Here is a 13,719-nt window from a genome sequence, read left to right as displayed (position 1 = left end):
CGTTCAGCCTGACTGTCACACATGGAAGTGGTGTGATGATTCCTTGCTATACTATCAATCTATCTTCAGTCTGACTGTCACACATGGAAGTGGTTTGATGATTCCAACGGGCGCTGGTGTCGCTACAACATTGGCAACAACAAGACGATAGATGACGCCTACCAGGCAGGGGAGAGCAGTGTCAGATTCACTGCTGGCCGCCGCAGATACACTGTCCTCTTCAATTCTATGATTCAGGTAGAAACATGTTCAGCAATAATGAAAGATTTGATTTGATCTCTTTCCCACTCAGAAGCAAAGTGAAAAAGGCTATATGCAAACAGCATAAAACCAGAACAGCCTGCGAGTTACTTGCAGTCTGTTCAGGATTTATGCTGTTCACTGCTCATCAGTATCTAAGGGTTAGAAATGGGGCCTTTAAAATTTGAATCTAGTAAGAAAGGTCTTAATTTAACTTTAACTTTCTGATTGACTATAAATGCTTCAAAATACGTATCTAAGTGGTAAAGTGTTAATTGCATTCATATGAATAATCTTTTACAAAATGAAAGCTCTGGATAGCTAGTAATTTTGCAAATTTTGATTAGTTTAAGTAGATTGCAAGCATTTACATTTTATAATATTAAGTTAATAAAAGTGTTATTTGTAAATTTAAGCTGATTCAAATTCAAGTGAATGGAGCATGTTAATGTTCAATGGACATGAACTATTTAAAATAAAAATGATCATGCTAGCATATTTAGCACATTGTGGGCAGCAGGATGTCAGCATTTCAGAGTTGTAGCTGTGCTCTGCGAAATTGGGGCTTAATGCATGTGCTTTAAGTGTCGACCCAGACTTGCCTGTGCAGTTGCCTTAGGCAATAAAGAGACGACAATTAACATGTTGGAATATTTTGTTTATTGAAAGTCAAATCCAGTGTTGGCAAAAGGTATCTTTACAACACTTGACGCACATGCATGAAGCCCAGGTTTTCCTGAATGAGATGTGTTGTATCTGCCCACAGGTGAACTTGGACACTTGTTAGAGGCGGCTCATCATTTTACCCGTTTCTTTTTGTATCTCTCTACAAACATGGACAACTCTTTGCGCCTAGAGTTGATGTTTGTCATTTAGGGACTTCTTTTATCTTCCCACAGGTAAACATGGACACTGGTAATAGGCGGCCCATCATGCTGACCCGTCTCTCAGAGGCAGAGATGAAGCAGTCCAACGACAAGAAGGAAGACAACAACGTGGGGCACCAGGCTGCCAGCCACTCCAGAATGGACACAGATGTGGAGCCTGGAACCACAGGCACGGAGAGGACCGAGGTGGTTGTGTGTGGCATCCAGTCTGCACAGATCTCCAGTATTATCAGGTATGTGAGGAACTCAATGGGGCCACTAATGGAGCCTTGTTGGGGTAAAACTGGGCTTAATGCATGTGCGTAAAGTGTTGTCCCTGGGTAGCCTGTACAGTCCTTACAGGCTAATCAGGAACTACTTTTTTTGCCTATAGTGGATTTTTGTGTAAAAGAAACTTCCTTTAATTTGTATGCAATATCTCAGGATAATAAATTTGTGTGCTCATCACTTTGTTACACAGTTCTATGGTGAGCATGCCCAGGTGTCAGCTCAAATCTCTAATAAGCCAAGCTCTGAGAATTAGGCTTTATGCATGTGTGTCAAGTGTCATCCCAGATCATCCCGTGCAGGCACACATGCCTATCAGGGAAAACACTTTCTGCTTTTAGGGTATTTTTAACCAGGTTTTCCGAAAGAAAAAACTGGTTATTAGATTGGCGAATGCGGGCGGGCTGGCGGGCTGGCTGGCGGGCGGGCGGAACAAGCTTGTCCGGGCCATAACTATGTCGTTCATTGTCAGATTTTAAAATCATTTGGCACATTTGTTCACCATCATTGGACGGTGTGTCGCGCGAAATAATTACGTCGATATCTCCAAGGTCAAGGTCACACTTTGAGTTCAAAGGTCAAAAATGGCCATAAATGAGCTTGTCCTGGCCATAACTATGTCATTCATTGTGAGATTTTAAAATCATTTGGCACATTTGTTCACCATCATGGGACGGTGTGTCGCACGAAAGAATCACGTCAATATCTCCAATGTCAAGGTCGCCACGACTAAAAATAGATTTTTTTTAAAAACAAACTTACAAAGGGGGTTAATTTTGTTTGTTCATTTCAAAAGTTCAGTTTGAGTTTTCTTCCTTTATCAGATTTTTTTTCACAATGAAAACCTGGTTTTGTGACAATTTTGTCCCTTGTTTTGTTTAAAGTCTCTTCTGAGCAAACATACAGGTGAGGTGGAAATTGTTGTCCCTGATTAATAGCCTTTGCTGACAGGCTGATCTGGGTAAACATTTTACGCTCATGCTAATTCATGAAGCCCTTTATGCCTATGAATTAAGTATTATGTCCTGTTTTCCCATAGCGAATTAACTTTTTTAACGGGATCACATAATTATGTACTAATCCCTTGATGTTTCTACCTACCCAGTTCCATCGTGGCCATGATTGAGGTACCTGTGGAGGCAGAGACCCTACACGCGGCCCTTCGACTGATCCTACGACTAACCCGTGAACACAAGTACGCGATGCAGTTTGCCGAGCTGGGGGGCCCCCGCCTACTACTTGGTCTCACCCAGACCTCCGCCTTCCAGGGCTTCCTGTCTCTAGTCACGCTGATCTTCAGGCACATCCTGGAGGAGCCCGCAGCACTCAGGTTCTGTATGGAAAAGGTATGTGTATACTCCTGCGATATGGTTTTATGGTTAAGATTATGGTGTTATTCTCTTGATTGATTTGAAAATGGATGTTGTTGTGGTTTTATTTGGGGGGAAGGGGTGGGGTATTTTTTTTTTAAACATTTATATTGTATATATTTAGTGACTTTAAAATGATTGCAATATCTGTTTCAAATTGTGAGGAGATCTATTTTTGTATACAACTTAAAAATGTTAAATTAGTTTACTACAAAATTGTTGATAAATTCAAGTAAATGTGTTATATTATGTTCTTGTGAAAATTACAATATGATTTGATATCCCCCCTCCAAAATATTTTTCATGCCCCCGGAATGAAAGATCGGGGGTATATTGTTTTTGGCCTGTCTATCTGTCATTGTGTCATTGTGTGTGTCCCAAAATTTTAACCTTGGTTTAAGTTTGATAACTTTTTAAATATTAAAGATAGCAACTTGATATTTTGCATGCATGTGTATCTCATGGAGCTGCACATTTTGAGTGGTGAAAAGTCAAGGTCAAGGTCATCCTTCAAGGTCAAATGTCAAATAATATTGTATTTTTCTTTCCTAAAACTTTAACCTTCGTTAAAGTTTTGTCATAACTTTTTGAATATTGAAGATAGCAACTTGATATTTGGCATGCATGTGTATCTCACGGAGCTGCACATTTTGAGTGGTGAAAGGTCAAGGTGATCCTTCAAGTTCAAAGGTCAAGTTTATGGCTTCAAAGCGGCGCAATAGGGGGAATTGTGTTTCTGACAAACACGTCTCTTGTTGTTCATGTTTTATTTGTTCTGTCTCGAATATAATAGGATTCTTACTTATACGAGCTTTGTTGTGAGATATTCAGGCTTAATGCGTGAGCTTTAAATGTCATTCAAGGTTAGCCTGTGCAGTCCATACACAGGCTAATGAGGGACGACACCTTTGAACAAACAATTCCATTGAAGTGGAAAGGGCTGTCCCTGATTAGCCTGTGTGTTCTGTACCGCTAATATGAGACAACACTTTACGCAAATGCTTTAAGCCCCATTTTCCCAGAACGAGTCTCATATAATGTCTGTTATGTTCAGGTGATTAAGAACTCCTGCTCAGGTGCAGGGTCCAACCTCACTGGGGTCTCTCAAAGGAGTTTTGGGGCTAAGGAGATGCACTACGTTCTGCGTGTACTGAGCCCTGCGGCCTGTAGGGACCCACGACTGTTCACTGATCTGGCCAAGGAGTGTCTAAGAGTAGCCCTGCCTTGTCCTACCAAACGAGGTATGGCTTCTACAGTGTTACAATGGCCAAGAAAAATATTATGGAGAAAAGGCAGATCTGAATGGTTGTGTTTGCAAAATATCCTTATAATGTTGAAAAAACACCTTTAGATATCCTTAAGTTATAAATTAAGAGATTTAATTAAAATTGCATAACATGTGATCGGCGTATTTAAAACATGAAAATTAGATTCTTCATTAACCTTTGCAATTCACTGAAATATTGTTCCTCCGTCATACTCAATGATAAGCGAGCTGCTTCTAGGTACTATGCCTTATACAGCCAGCATAGCTGCAGACCAGCCTGCGCATCGGCACAGTCTGCAGGAGCAGACCCTGCCAGCTATATAGTCATGCATGGTTTTCTGGTCTTATGGCGTAAGACCCATTTGTGAATTACACAATTAACCCTTTCCCACTCAGAAGTGAAAATGACTATGTGCAAACAGCATAAAACCAGAATAGCCCATGAGTAACCTCGCAGTCTGTTCAGGTTTTATTCTGTTTGCTGCTCATCAGTATCTAAGGGTTGATAATGAACCCTTTAAAACATTAATCTATTAAGGAAGGTTTTCAATCAAATTTCGCTTTCTATGGAACTACAAATGCGTCAAAATACATATCTAACTGGTAAAGAGTTAAAACAAATCTTGGGCCGTTTCAGAGGAAGATGAGAGTCGTTTCACTGGCCCCAATGCGACCCTGATTCTGAAGTGTATCTCAACCAAGCATCTGGCCAGCACCACTGTCTCCTCACCCATGAAAGACGTCATTGAGAACTTGCTAGACGCTCTCATAGTCAAGTACCCTTGGAATGAAAACGAAGGTATAATAGCGGTCTTGAAATAGTGATACACCCCAGGTGTAACAGTTGCACTTACCTGTTCAAATGACTGCCTTTTAAGTTGTTCATTCTGGTGACATTATGTGACTTTATAAACCAATTGACAAGTGTACACAACTGAGTCTATATAATCTAAACATCACCAGAACTTTCATCTAGAATTTAGCAATCCATTTGAATACTTTGTATTTTTCATTGTTTTTCTAAATAAGGTGCCATTTTGTCTCATTGTTATGACATTTGGTAAATGACGTCATGTATCGTTCTAATTTCTTGGTCATTATTTTTGGTCAGTCACGTCACTGACCAATTTTGGTCACTGGTGACCAGAATCTTGGTCACTGCCCAGAATCTTGGTCTCTGACCAATTTTGGTCATCAGTATTGAACAATAAGTCAAAATAGTTGACAGTTGAGCAAAAGTCAAGATCTAGAATAGACGTAATTTTTGTCCAGAGACAGTCGTTCATTTTTCTAAGTAAATACCTTTAAGTCGAAATCACATACGTTTGATAGTAATAATCCATTGATATGAAGATTGTTTACATTAAGTAACACTGCTTTTGGAAACGTTTTTAACACTTTTATTGCATTATTTACATAAATTCTGAAAGAACGCAGAACTGTCTGATTGTGCGTCACATTTGTAAATCCATGTAAACACTACCCTAGTGTAATTACCGGGAGGCTGGCGGTTAGGAATAATTTACATTGTGTCACTCTCTAACGTGTTGTTTATTGCGATTATTGTCTTTGCACGAATAAATTATTGTTTGAACGTTTATTTTCGTGTCATATTTCAAAACGGATGGAACAAGCGTAACACTATATTAACAGCTATTTGAAAGCTATGAGTAATCAGTTATTTAAAACGGTATACCTCAAAGCAGAGGTACGTAACAATAGTAATATTACGATTTGGTGTACTTATGTATTTGTGGTATCTCTCTACACAGTCCTGGCAATAACAGCAATTTGTGAATGACTTAAGAAAATAATAATTTTAAATTCAATGGTAAAGGCTACATTTTAAGTTCCCTGTGGCTACAAAGTTCCAATGGATTACGGACCCTAACATAATGTTTTCCTTGCCTTCATCTTCTCTCATTCCGAGCCTCTTTCAGGGAAACCAGGTTTAATGCATGTACACACAGTGTTGTCCCAGGCTGGACTGGATTTTTGTGTAGGATAAACTTGACAAAAAATGCCATAGAAGTGGAGAGTGTCATCCCAGATAAGCCTTTGCAGACTGCACATGCGTATCAAGTACAATACTACGCACATTCATTAGGCCCCATTTTCCCGGAGCTCGGCTCATTTTATTGCGCAGGTTTGTTGGCATAGTTGATATGGTTTCCTATAGCAATTGGGAGGTTATGGTATGATCCCAACTATTGGAGAGTTCTTTCGATTCCACCCAAAGACACCAAGTACTGTTTCTACCCAGGACAACAATGTAATAGTGTCTCAGTTAGCCGGTGGCTTTCATTGAAAACAAGCTAAAATAAATTTGTTTAAACTAAAAGTTTCTTTAGTTCCTCTCCGTCGAAACTGAGTATAGAGTATCTCTCTATGTAGAGTAATCAAAAGGCTTTTTATGTAATCAGGCTAAAATTTATTTAATGAAATTAAACACAATGCAGAGTTAGCATTGATTGTTATTTTTGGTCGAATTTTGGGCTGTTATTTAGCCCCATTTCCAATGTAAAGAAGGACAATATTTTTCCTAAATTTTTGCCTAAAAGTCCCAATTGAATTTGTTTATAAAAAAATTGTGGTAAATAAAATGCATCATTTAGTTAATTTCCCTAAGCAGCTCTGTAGTTTTACGATAGTAAATATAATTTTGAAAGCAGTAATTCTCAATTTTAGAGTATTTGTAAGCAAAAAAATTAAATTTACACCCATTTCCCAATTTTACATAAAAAATGCAAGTTTTCCCAATCAGGAGCAGGGGTCTAGCTAGGCTCAAAGTGGCTTCTCCCTTAAGCCAAAATAGGGAGAAATGGTAACATCTTTGGGAGAAATGGTGCACTTGCGTCATAGATCTTAGTTTTTACGTATATTTTGCGGCAACTTAAAGGATAAGTGGTTTCTGTTCAGCATTCAATCAACTCTTCACTTGTTTTATACAATAAGACATGTTAAGTGTATAAAACCTACATTTTTCTTATTTCTCATGCATTGTTGATAATGATGGTACTTTTTATATATTTTTCCTGAACAGGTGTATCAAATAAACTTCAATTGTAACGTAATGTTCAGAATAGTTTTATTTCCTTGTTAATTTTAAGCATTTCAACATTAAATCAAATTCATATTTTGTTACAAATATTTGTTTTAAATTAAAAATTCATTTGAAATCTCATTTTACAGCAGAGATTCCAAATCTGACCTGTAAATGAGCCCCATATGTATTGGCCCAGTGCTAGGTTATCTCTTCCCATTTGATCATTCTTGAGTATTGTTTTTATAATGGGTCATTTAGCTTTGTTTAAGCATAGTTATTAGTAGCCAGCACTAGGCAATTAATCAAGGCATCATCTATGAACAATTTCAAGAAGTCTAAAAGCTCCAGACTGTTTTTTTTTAATGTTCAACTTTGCATGACCTGTAAATGGGGCAACTTATGGCTGAGAATCCTCCTGTGTCCAATCCTGCATATCATGATTTTAATCAGTCAATGTCTAGCACAAAGTAATTCATTTAAAGGGGGAGTTGTTACTTCGCCTTCATGAAATTAATGTGCGAAAGTAATATTCCCTGGGCGAACAAATCGCCCACTTCGCCCACTAGCGAGACCCCTGAGGAGGGCCCATGTCCCATTTCCAAAATGGTGAAAAAAATGCACTTGTTATTATCTAACATATGACTGCAGCTGCCAAATTTGTTCTTCAGGACTGATGACTGTCTGAAAAGAATCAAGGGCTGACAAATTTAAGCATGGGCCAGTGAGCACATTTTACCTAATACCCCTGTATCTTATTTCGGGGTTCGCACAGACCTTGAAAAGTGCTTGAAAATCAAGGTTTATCTTGAAAAGTGCTAAAAAACAATCTGGAGTGCTTAAAAGTGCTTATTTTCAACCATAGCCTTGAAAAGTGCTTAGAAAGTGCTTGAATTTGGCTGGAAAGTGCTTGAAAATCGGATAAAAATATTTAATTTTCGTGAGTCGGAAGTTGTAGTTTTTTTCACGATTTATGACCGTTCCGATCTGTTTATACGGGCAAGTACTGTATCGGTACGGGTTTTAGAACGTAAGGGAGTCAAATACTACTAATCTTCCGCCAATTGGTCTACTCGGTTTTTGTTGAACGAATTATGCCATTACGGTGCTGACAAGTTGAAATATGCCAGCGAATAAGTGCATTTTTCAGAAAGGGTGGCTTTGGAAGTACCCTTGGGTTGTTGACAATGCCGATTCTAAAGTCAAAGCATCTTGTAAAGAACACAGAACAGGTATATAGATCGACAGTATGGGGGAATCAGCGTTGAAATGCCACCTAAAATGCAGTTTGTCTGTGTCAGAAGCAAATTCATTCGGTTAACCCAATTCATTCAGACGTACTGCAAAAGACAAAAAAGTTGCACTTGACTGATTGTCAAATAAATTAGATGATACTGTGAAGAAACTGCAATCTGTTTACATGAGTGCAGACTCTCAGTCTGAACATACACAGTACATTATTGCATCTATAACAGATTTTACATGTACATGTGTACCTGCTGTAGAAAATTACTTAATAAGTATAATTTTTACAAGCCTCAATTAATACATGGCATTTTATATTGCCGTTGCGAGATTCTGTACATTTGTAGTTTTCTATTTTACTTCAGAATTAATTTGTATCAGATGCATAATTGTCTTTAACATTTTGTAGCAGCTATATTATACCACTGGAATATCTGTTATGAACATTTAGAATACATAATGATATTCAATACAAATAACAGGTTATTTTTGGTATGTGTAATGCCTTGGTCAATTACTAAATCACAATGAAATATCTTACTATGGATTAAACAGTTGTTACTGTAGCAAGGTAGTGCAGACTGTTGAAATTCACATAGAATGTTAGGCAAGAAGAGACCAATTTAGCGAAAATATTGTCAGTGTTGGCCACAGAATAATATACAGTTTTCAGTAGGTGGGACTAAAAAAGTGCTTGAATTTGGATTTTTTCCCTTGAAAAGTGCTTAAAAAGTGCTTGAATTTCATTGGAGAAAATCTGTATGAACCCTGTATTTGTGATGTCAGTGCTAATTGTTGTATTGCTGGACATTTCAGGTGCTGGTACTGCTGGTGATGGTCGCTCGTCCCAGTCTCTGTCAGAGGTGCTGGAACATGTGGTCACCGTGCTCAACGACCGCCAGTCAGAGATCACGAGACAAAACTCTACAGCAGAGATGTTACACACTGAGGATGATCAGGTACGGTGTGAAATTGTGGGACATTTAATGCAGGGGGATAAATGTGTATTCATGTGTGTTTGATTGCCAGACCACAGGTAAGGGGGGGCAGTGATGGTGTGGGCAAGAGTGGAGACTGGGTGGCAGGGAGGGGGGGGGGGGGGGGGGGGTAACACGTGTTATTTATCCATGTGTGTGTTTGATGCCAGGCCCCAGGAGATGGGGTCAGTGATGGAGCAGGCAAGAGGGGAGATAGGGAGGGGGTGGGTAACAAGTATCTGTATTCATCCATGTGTGTGTTTGATTGCCAACCCTCAGTAGAGTGGTCACTGATCGAGCAAGCAAGAGCAGAGACAGGGTGGTGGGAGGGTGGTTAACAAGTATGTGTATTTAGTATTTATCCATGTGAGTGTTTGATTATCAGGCCTCAGCGGAGGGGGTCAGTGATGGAGCAGGCAAGACTGGTGAGGGGAAGGCTGGGGAGGACAAGGACAAGAAGCCCCTACTCACAAAGTCCAACATTCTGCGCATCCTGTCTGAGGTTATCCGCTCCTACTGCAACTGCACCCAGCTAGTCACACAGCACATGTACCATGCAGGACAGTCTGAGCTTGTACCGGAGGTATGTACCACGCAGAACAGTCGTAGTTTGTACCGGAGGTATGTATCATGCAGGACATTTACCATGCAGCACATGTGCCATGCAGGACACTCAGAACTTGTACCGGAGGTATTTATCACACATCACATGTACCATGCAGGACAGTCAGAACTCGTACTGGAGGTATGGGGCTGGCTTTTTATGCCCACGGTAGGAGGGCATATAGTGATCGGACTGTCCGTCCGTCTGTCTGTCCGTCTTTCCGCCACACTTTGCGTTTAGGTTTCGAAAAATGCTCATAACTTCTATGTTCCTTGAGATGTAACCTTCATATTTGGTGTGCAGGTGTATATGGACAAGGCCTTTCCATACGCCCAAAAATTTTGACCCCTGTGACCTTGACCTTGAACTTGGGGTCCGCGTTTAGGTTTCGAAATCTGCGTTTAGGTTTCAAAAAATGCTCATTACTTCTTTGTCCCTTGAGATATAACCTTCATATTTGGTATGCATGTGTATATGGACAAGGCCTTTCCATACGCACACAATTTTTGACCCCTGTGACCTTGACCTTGAACTTAGGGTCCGTGTTTAGGTTTCAAAATCTGCGTTTAGTTTTCGAAAAAAGCTCATAACTTCTATCAAGCGTTTATAGGGGGCATAAGTCATCCTATGGTGACAGCTCTTGTTTCTGTTGTTGCTGATAGCGATCATATCTGTCTTGATGCTAAATGCTCAATTAATTCTTCACAAGGTGCAAAGATTTAAAGTTTGTTATGTAGCATTGTATGTTTGTTTTCTATACAATTTGTTAAAAAATTGCCCATTTGATCAAAATTATCCATGTGGAATTATTCAGTTTTTAATAGTTTTTTATTGTTTTTAACTTGAAACATTTTAGTTTCATGTGGGGGTAGTTTTTTTTATTTCTACTTGACATATTTTAAGTCCTTGTAGCCTTACTGCTCTCTGCTTCAGGACTGTACAGTTCTTGCGTTTGTACTTGACCATCTTCTCCACACCAATGGTAACGCGGGCGACCGAGATTGTCCAGCTCTCTCTCGGGTGTTCATAGCAAGCATAGCGTCGTCCAATCACTGCCCAGATGCCCAGCTGTCTCTTGTCTCTGAGGTGAAGTCTGCTCTGCAGCGGGCCCTGGCGCTACCAGAAAGCACGGAGAAACACACCCGCATACAGGCTCTCACAGGCATTATTAACACCATGATAGAGTCCTGCCCTACACCAGGACAGATACCCAACCAGGTTTTTAAGGTATGTACCTGTGGTTTTTAACACCAATTTGGGAATGGTCGCCAGGCCCTTTTGCATATGGAAAAATTGCATTGTTTTGACTCAAATTAGGAAATTGGTGTTGTGTTTCTTTCTTTAACAAATACTAAAAAATGTATAACCAAAAAACACTGAAGTCGTTGTGATTTGAGACATCAGTTTGTGGTCGGCTAGCTGAACTACAAATCTAATAATTGCTGGCATGATTTTTAATGTCATAAATACATACCTGCTATCCCTAGCTATACCTTTCTTGATTTGGAAATTCAGTAATTCATCACCATGTCGTCAAATTTTCAAAATACTTTATGCCCAGTTATCCATGCATTCCTGAGTTATTTGCTCTTGAACATGTCTGACAAAGAAATGTGGGGGTGTTAACCACCTTTTACACTAGGCTCTAGTTATTTTAGCATCGTTCAGGAAAACTGGGCTCAATGTATGTGCATAAAGTGTCGTCCCAGAACAGGGGTTAATCAGGAACAACATTTTCTGCCTTAAATGGTTTTTTATTTTAAAGAGACTTCCTTTCTTACCAATGAAAAAATTCTATAAAAGGGTCCGATGTTGTCTATGATTAAACTGTTTAGTCCACAGAATGCACAGGCTAATCTGACACTTTATACTACTGCATTTAGCCCAGTTTTTCCAGAACAAGGCTCACTTGTTTGTACCTATACACTTGCAGGGCCAGCAGAACCTAATTAATAACATGGTGAAGAACCTGTTGAAGCGTGGCCTGGTGACTGACCTGGCCCGAATCCCTCACAGCCTTGACCTTTCGAGCCCCCACATGGCGGCGACTGTGAACGCGGCACTCAAACCCCTCGAGACCCTCTCACGTAGCGTGAACCAGCACTGCCAGAATGTGACGGCCAAACAGAAGAAGGCCTCCACTGAGAATGCTGTCACCTCCGATAACAATGCAACCACCTCACATGCACAAGGTAGGATCTTTCATTGTTCCTCTGTCAGGACAGAGTGGTGTCTGGCAAAATAGGGCTTAATGCATGTGAGTTAAGCGTTATATCAGGTTAGCCTGTGCAGTCCCTAAAGGATTATCAGGGACAACACTTTTCTTTTAAACTGGAATTTTGCTGAGTGGAGACTTCCTTAAATAGTAAAATAACCATAAAACGGAAAGTTTTGTCCTTGATTAGCCTGTTCAGAAGCACATTAATTGATCACCTTTTTCCCAGAGCGAGTTACTCTGTCAGTCATTCATTAGGCCTACAATTTTATTTTCAAATGTTTGTTAAAAAAACAACTTCCATGTTTCATGCTAAACTGAAACTAATCATCGTCAGTAAGTGTTCATGTGCATCACATGCGTTGTTCCCCCTATTGATCTGCAAATCCAAGAGTTTTTTTAACTTGAACATAACTTACAAAGTGCTACCAGAGTATTATTCATCTTCAAAAAAATTTAGTTTTAGTTTTAAGGTTTCGGGGCCTCCTTGTATTTATTGTGGGTTTTGTGTAAACTTTTTTACTCGGACATCTTCTAAACCACTCGGCAGATTTTAACAAAACTTCATCGAAATGTTCCTTGGGTGATCCTCTTGTAAAGTTATTAAAATCATTCTAGTCAGTTGTTTATATAAATCACAAGAGTTAAAAGCATGTTTATTAATCAAAACTACACATTTTATTATGCCCCAGGTAGGGTGGCATATAGCAGTTGAACTGTCCGTCAGTCAGTGTGTCTGTCCGTCCGTCTGAAAAAAAAACTTTAACGTGGGCCATAACTTTTTAAATATTGAAGATAGCACCTTGATATATGGCATGCATGTGTATCTCATGGAGCTGCACATTTTGAGTGGTAAAATTTCAAGGTGAACATCATCCTTCAATGTCTAGGGTCGAAAAAACAAAGTCAAGGGATGTAATAAGCTTTAAATGGACATAGTTATCTGACCTGCCCACGTATATAATTTTGTTAAATAAATCAAAGCAGCGCAGTAGGCGGCATTGTGTTTCTGACAAACACATTGTGATAAAAGGTCAAGGTCGTCCTTTACGGTCTACGGTAAAAAATAAAGATTTAAGGGAAGAAATAAGCTTTAAAAAGGGAGAAAATTATTCAATATTGAACATAGCCACTTTATATATTTGGCATGCATGTGTATCTCATGGAGCTGCACATTTTGAGTGGTGAATCTACAGTCAAGGTAGTGGCTTTTAATTATTTGCTACTAAAAATAGAGATTTGTTAAAGACAATTATTTTCAAGGGAAGTAATTTATATAATTATAAATCTCATATTATATATTTCCTTACCAAGAATTGAAGTTCTTTTCACAGTTACTGTACAGATTTATTATTTTGATTATTTATAACCCAAATGATTGATTTTTCCAAGTTTTTTTTTAAATGATAAAATCATAATTTCTTTGATATCATTACATACCTGTGGACTTATGTCCATAGATACATGATTGCTGTGGCCTAGTGGATAAGGCGTCCGTCTCGGTATCGGGAGGTCAAAGGTTCGAGCTCCATGGGGAGCGTTTGTCGAAGGATGGATGTTTGTCATGGGACTTGTTCCGATATGGCCTGCTCGTGAGCCGCGAG

The 13,719-nt window shown here is 39.3% G+C and overlaps 1 protein-coding gene across 19 annotated transcripts in view; it reads left to right on the top strand.

Moving 5' to 3' along the window:
* Window positions 1-13,719, top strand: part of LOC127859027 (E3 ubiquitin-protein ligase HUWE1-like) — a 187,591-nt gene that overhangs the window by 103,806 nt on the left and 70,066 nt on the right. For all 19 annotated transcript variants that reach the window (XM_052396422.1, XM_052396431.1, XM_052396417.1 and 16 more), the window contains 9 exons: window positions 70-237; window positions 1,140-1,360; window positions 2,500-2,740; window positions 3,819-4,005; window positions 4,669-4,830; window positions 9,136-9,278; window positions 9,682-9,879; window positions 10,834-11,127; window positions 11,834-12,092. In XM_052396422.1, the coding sequence (XP_052252382.1) occupies window positions 70-237; window positions 1,140-1,360; window positions 2,500-2,740; window positions 3,819-4,005; window positions 4,669-4,830; window positions 9,136-9,278; window positions 9,682-9,879; window positions 10,834-11,127; window positions 11,834-12,092 (1,873 nt within the window). The remainder of the gene's footprint in view (window positions 1-69; window positions 238-1,139; window positions 1,361-2,499; window positions 2,741-3,818; window positions 4,006-4,668; window positions 4,831-9,135; window positions 9,279-9,681; window positions 9,880-10,833; window positions 11,128-11,833; window positions 12,093-13,719) is intronic.

This window comes from Dreissena polymorpha, chromosome 1, assembly GCF_020536995.1.
Source record: "Dreissena polymorpha isolate Duluth1 chromosome 1, UMN_Dpol_1.0, whole genome shotgun sequence".
Taxonomy (NCBI): Eukaryota; Metazoa; Mollusca; class Bivalvia; order Myida; family Dreissenidae; genus Dreissena; species Dreissena polymorpha.
This window is presented reverse-complemented; position numbering and strand designations above follow the sequence as displayed.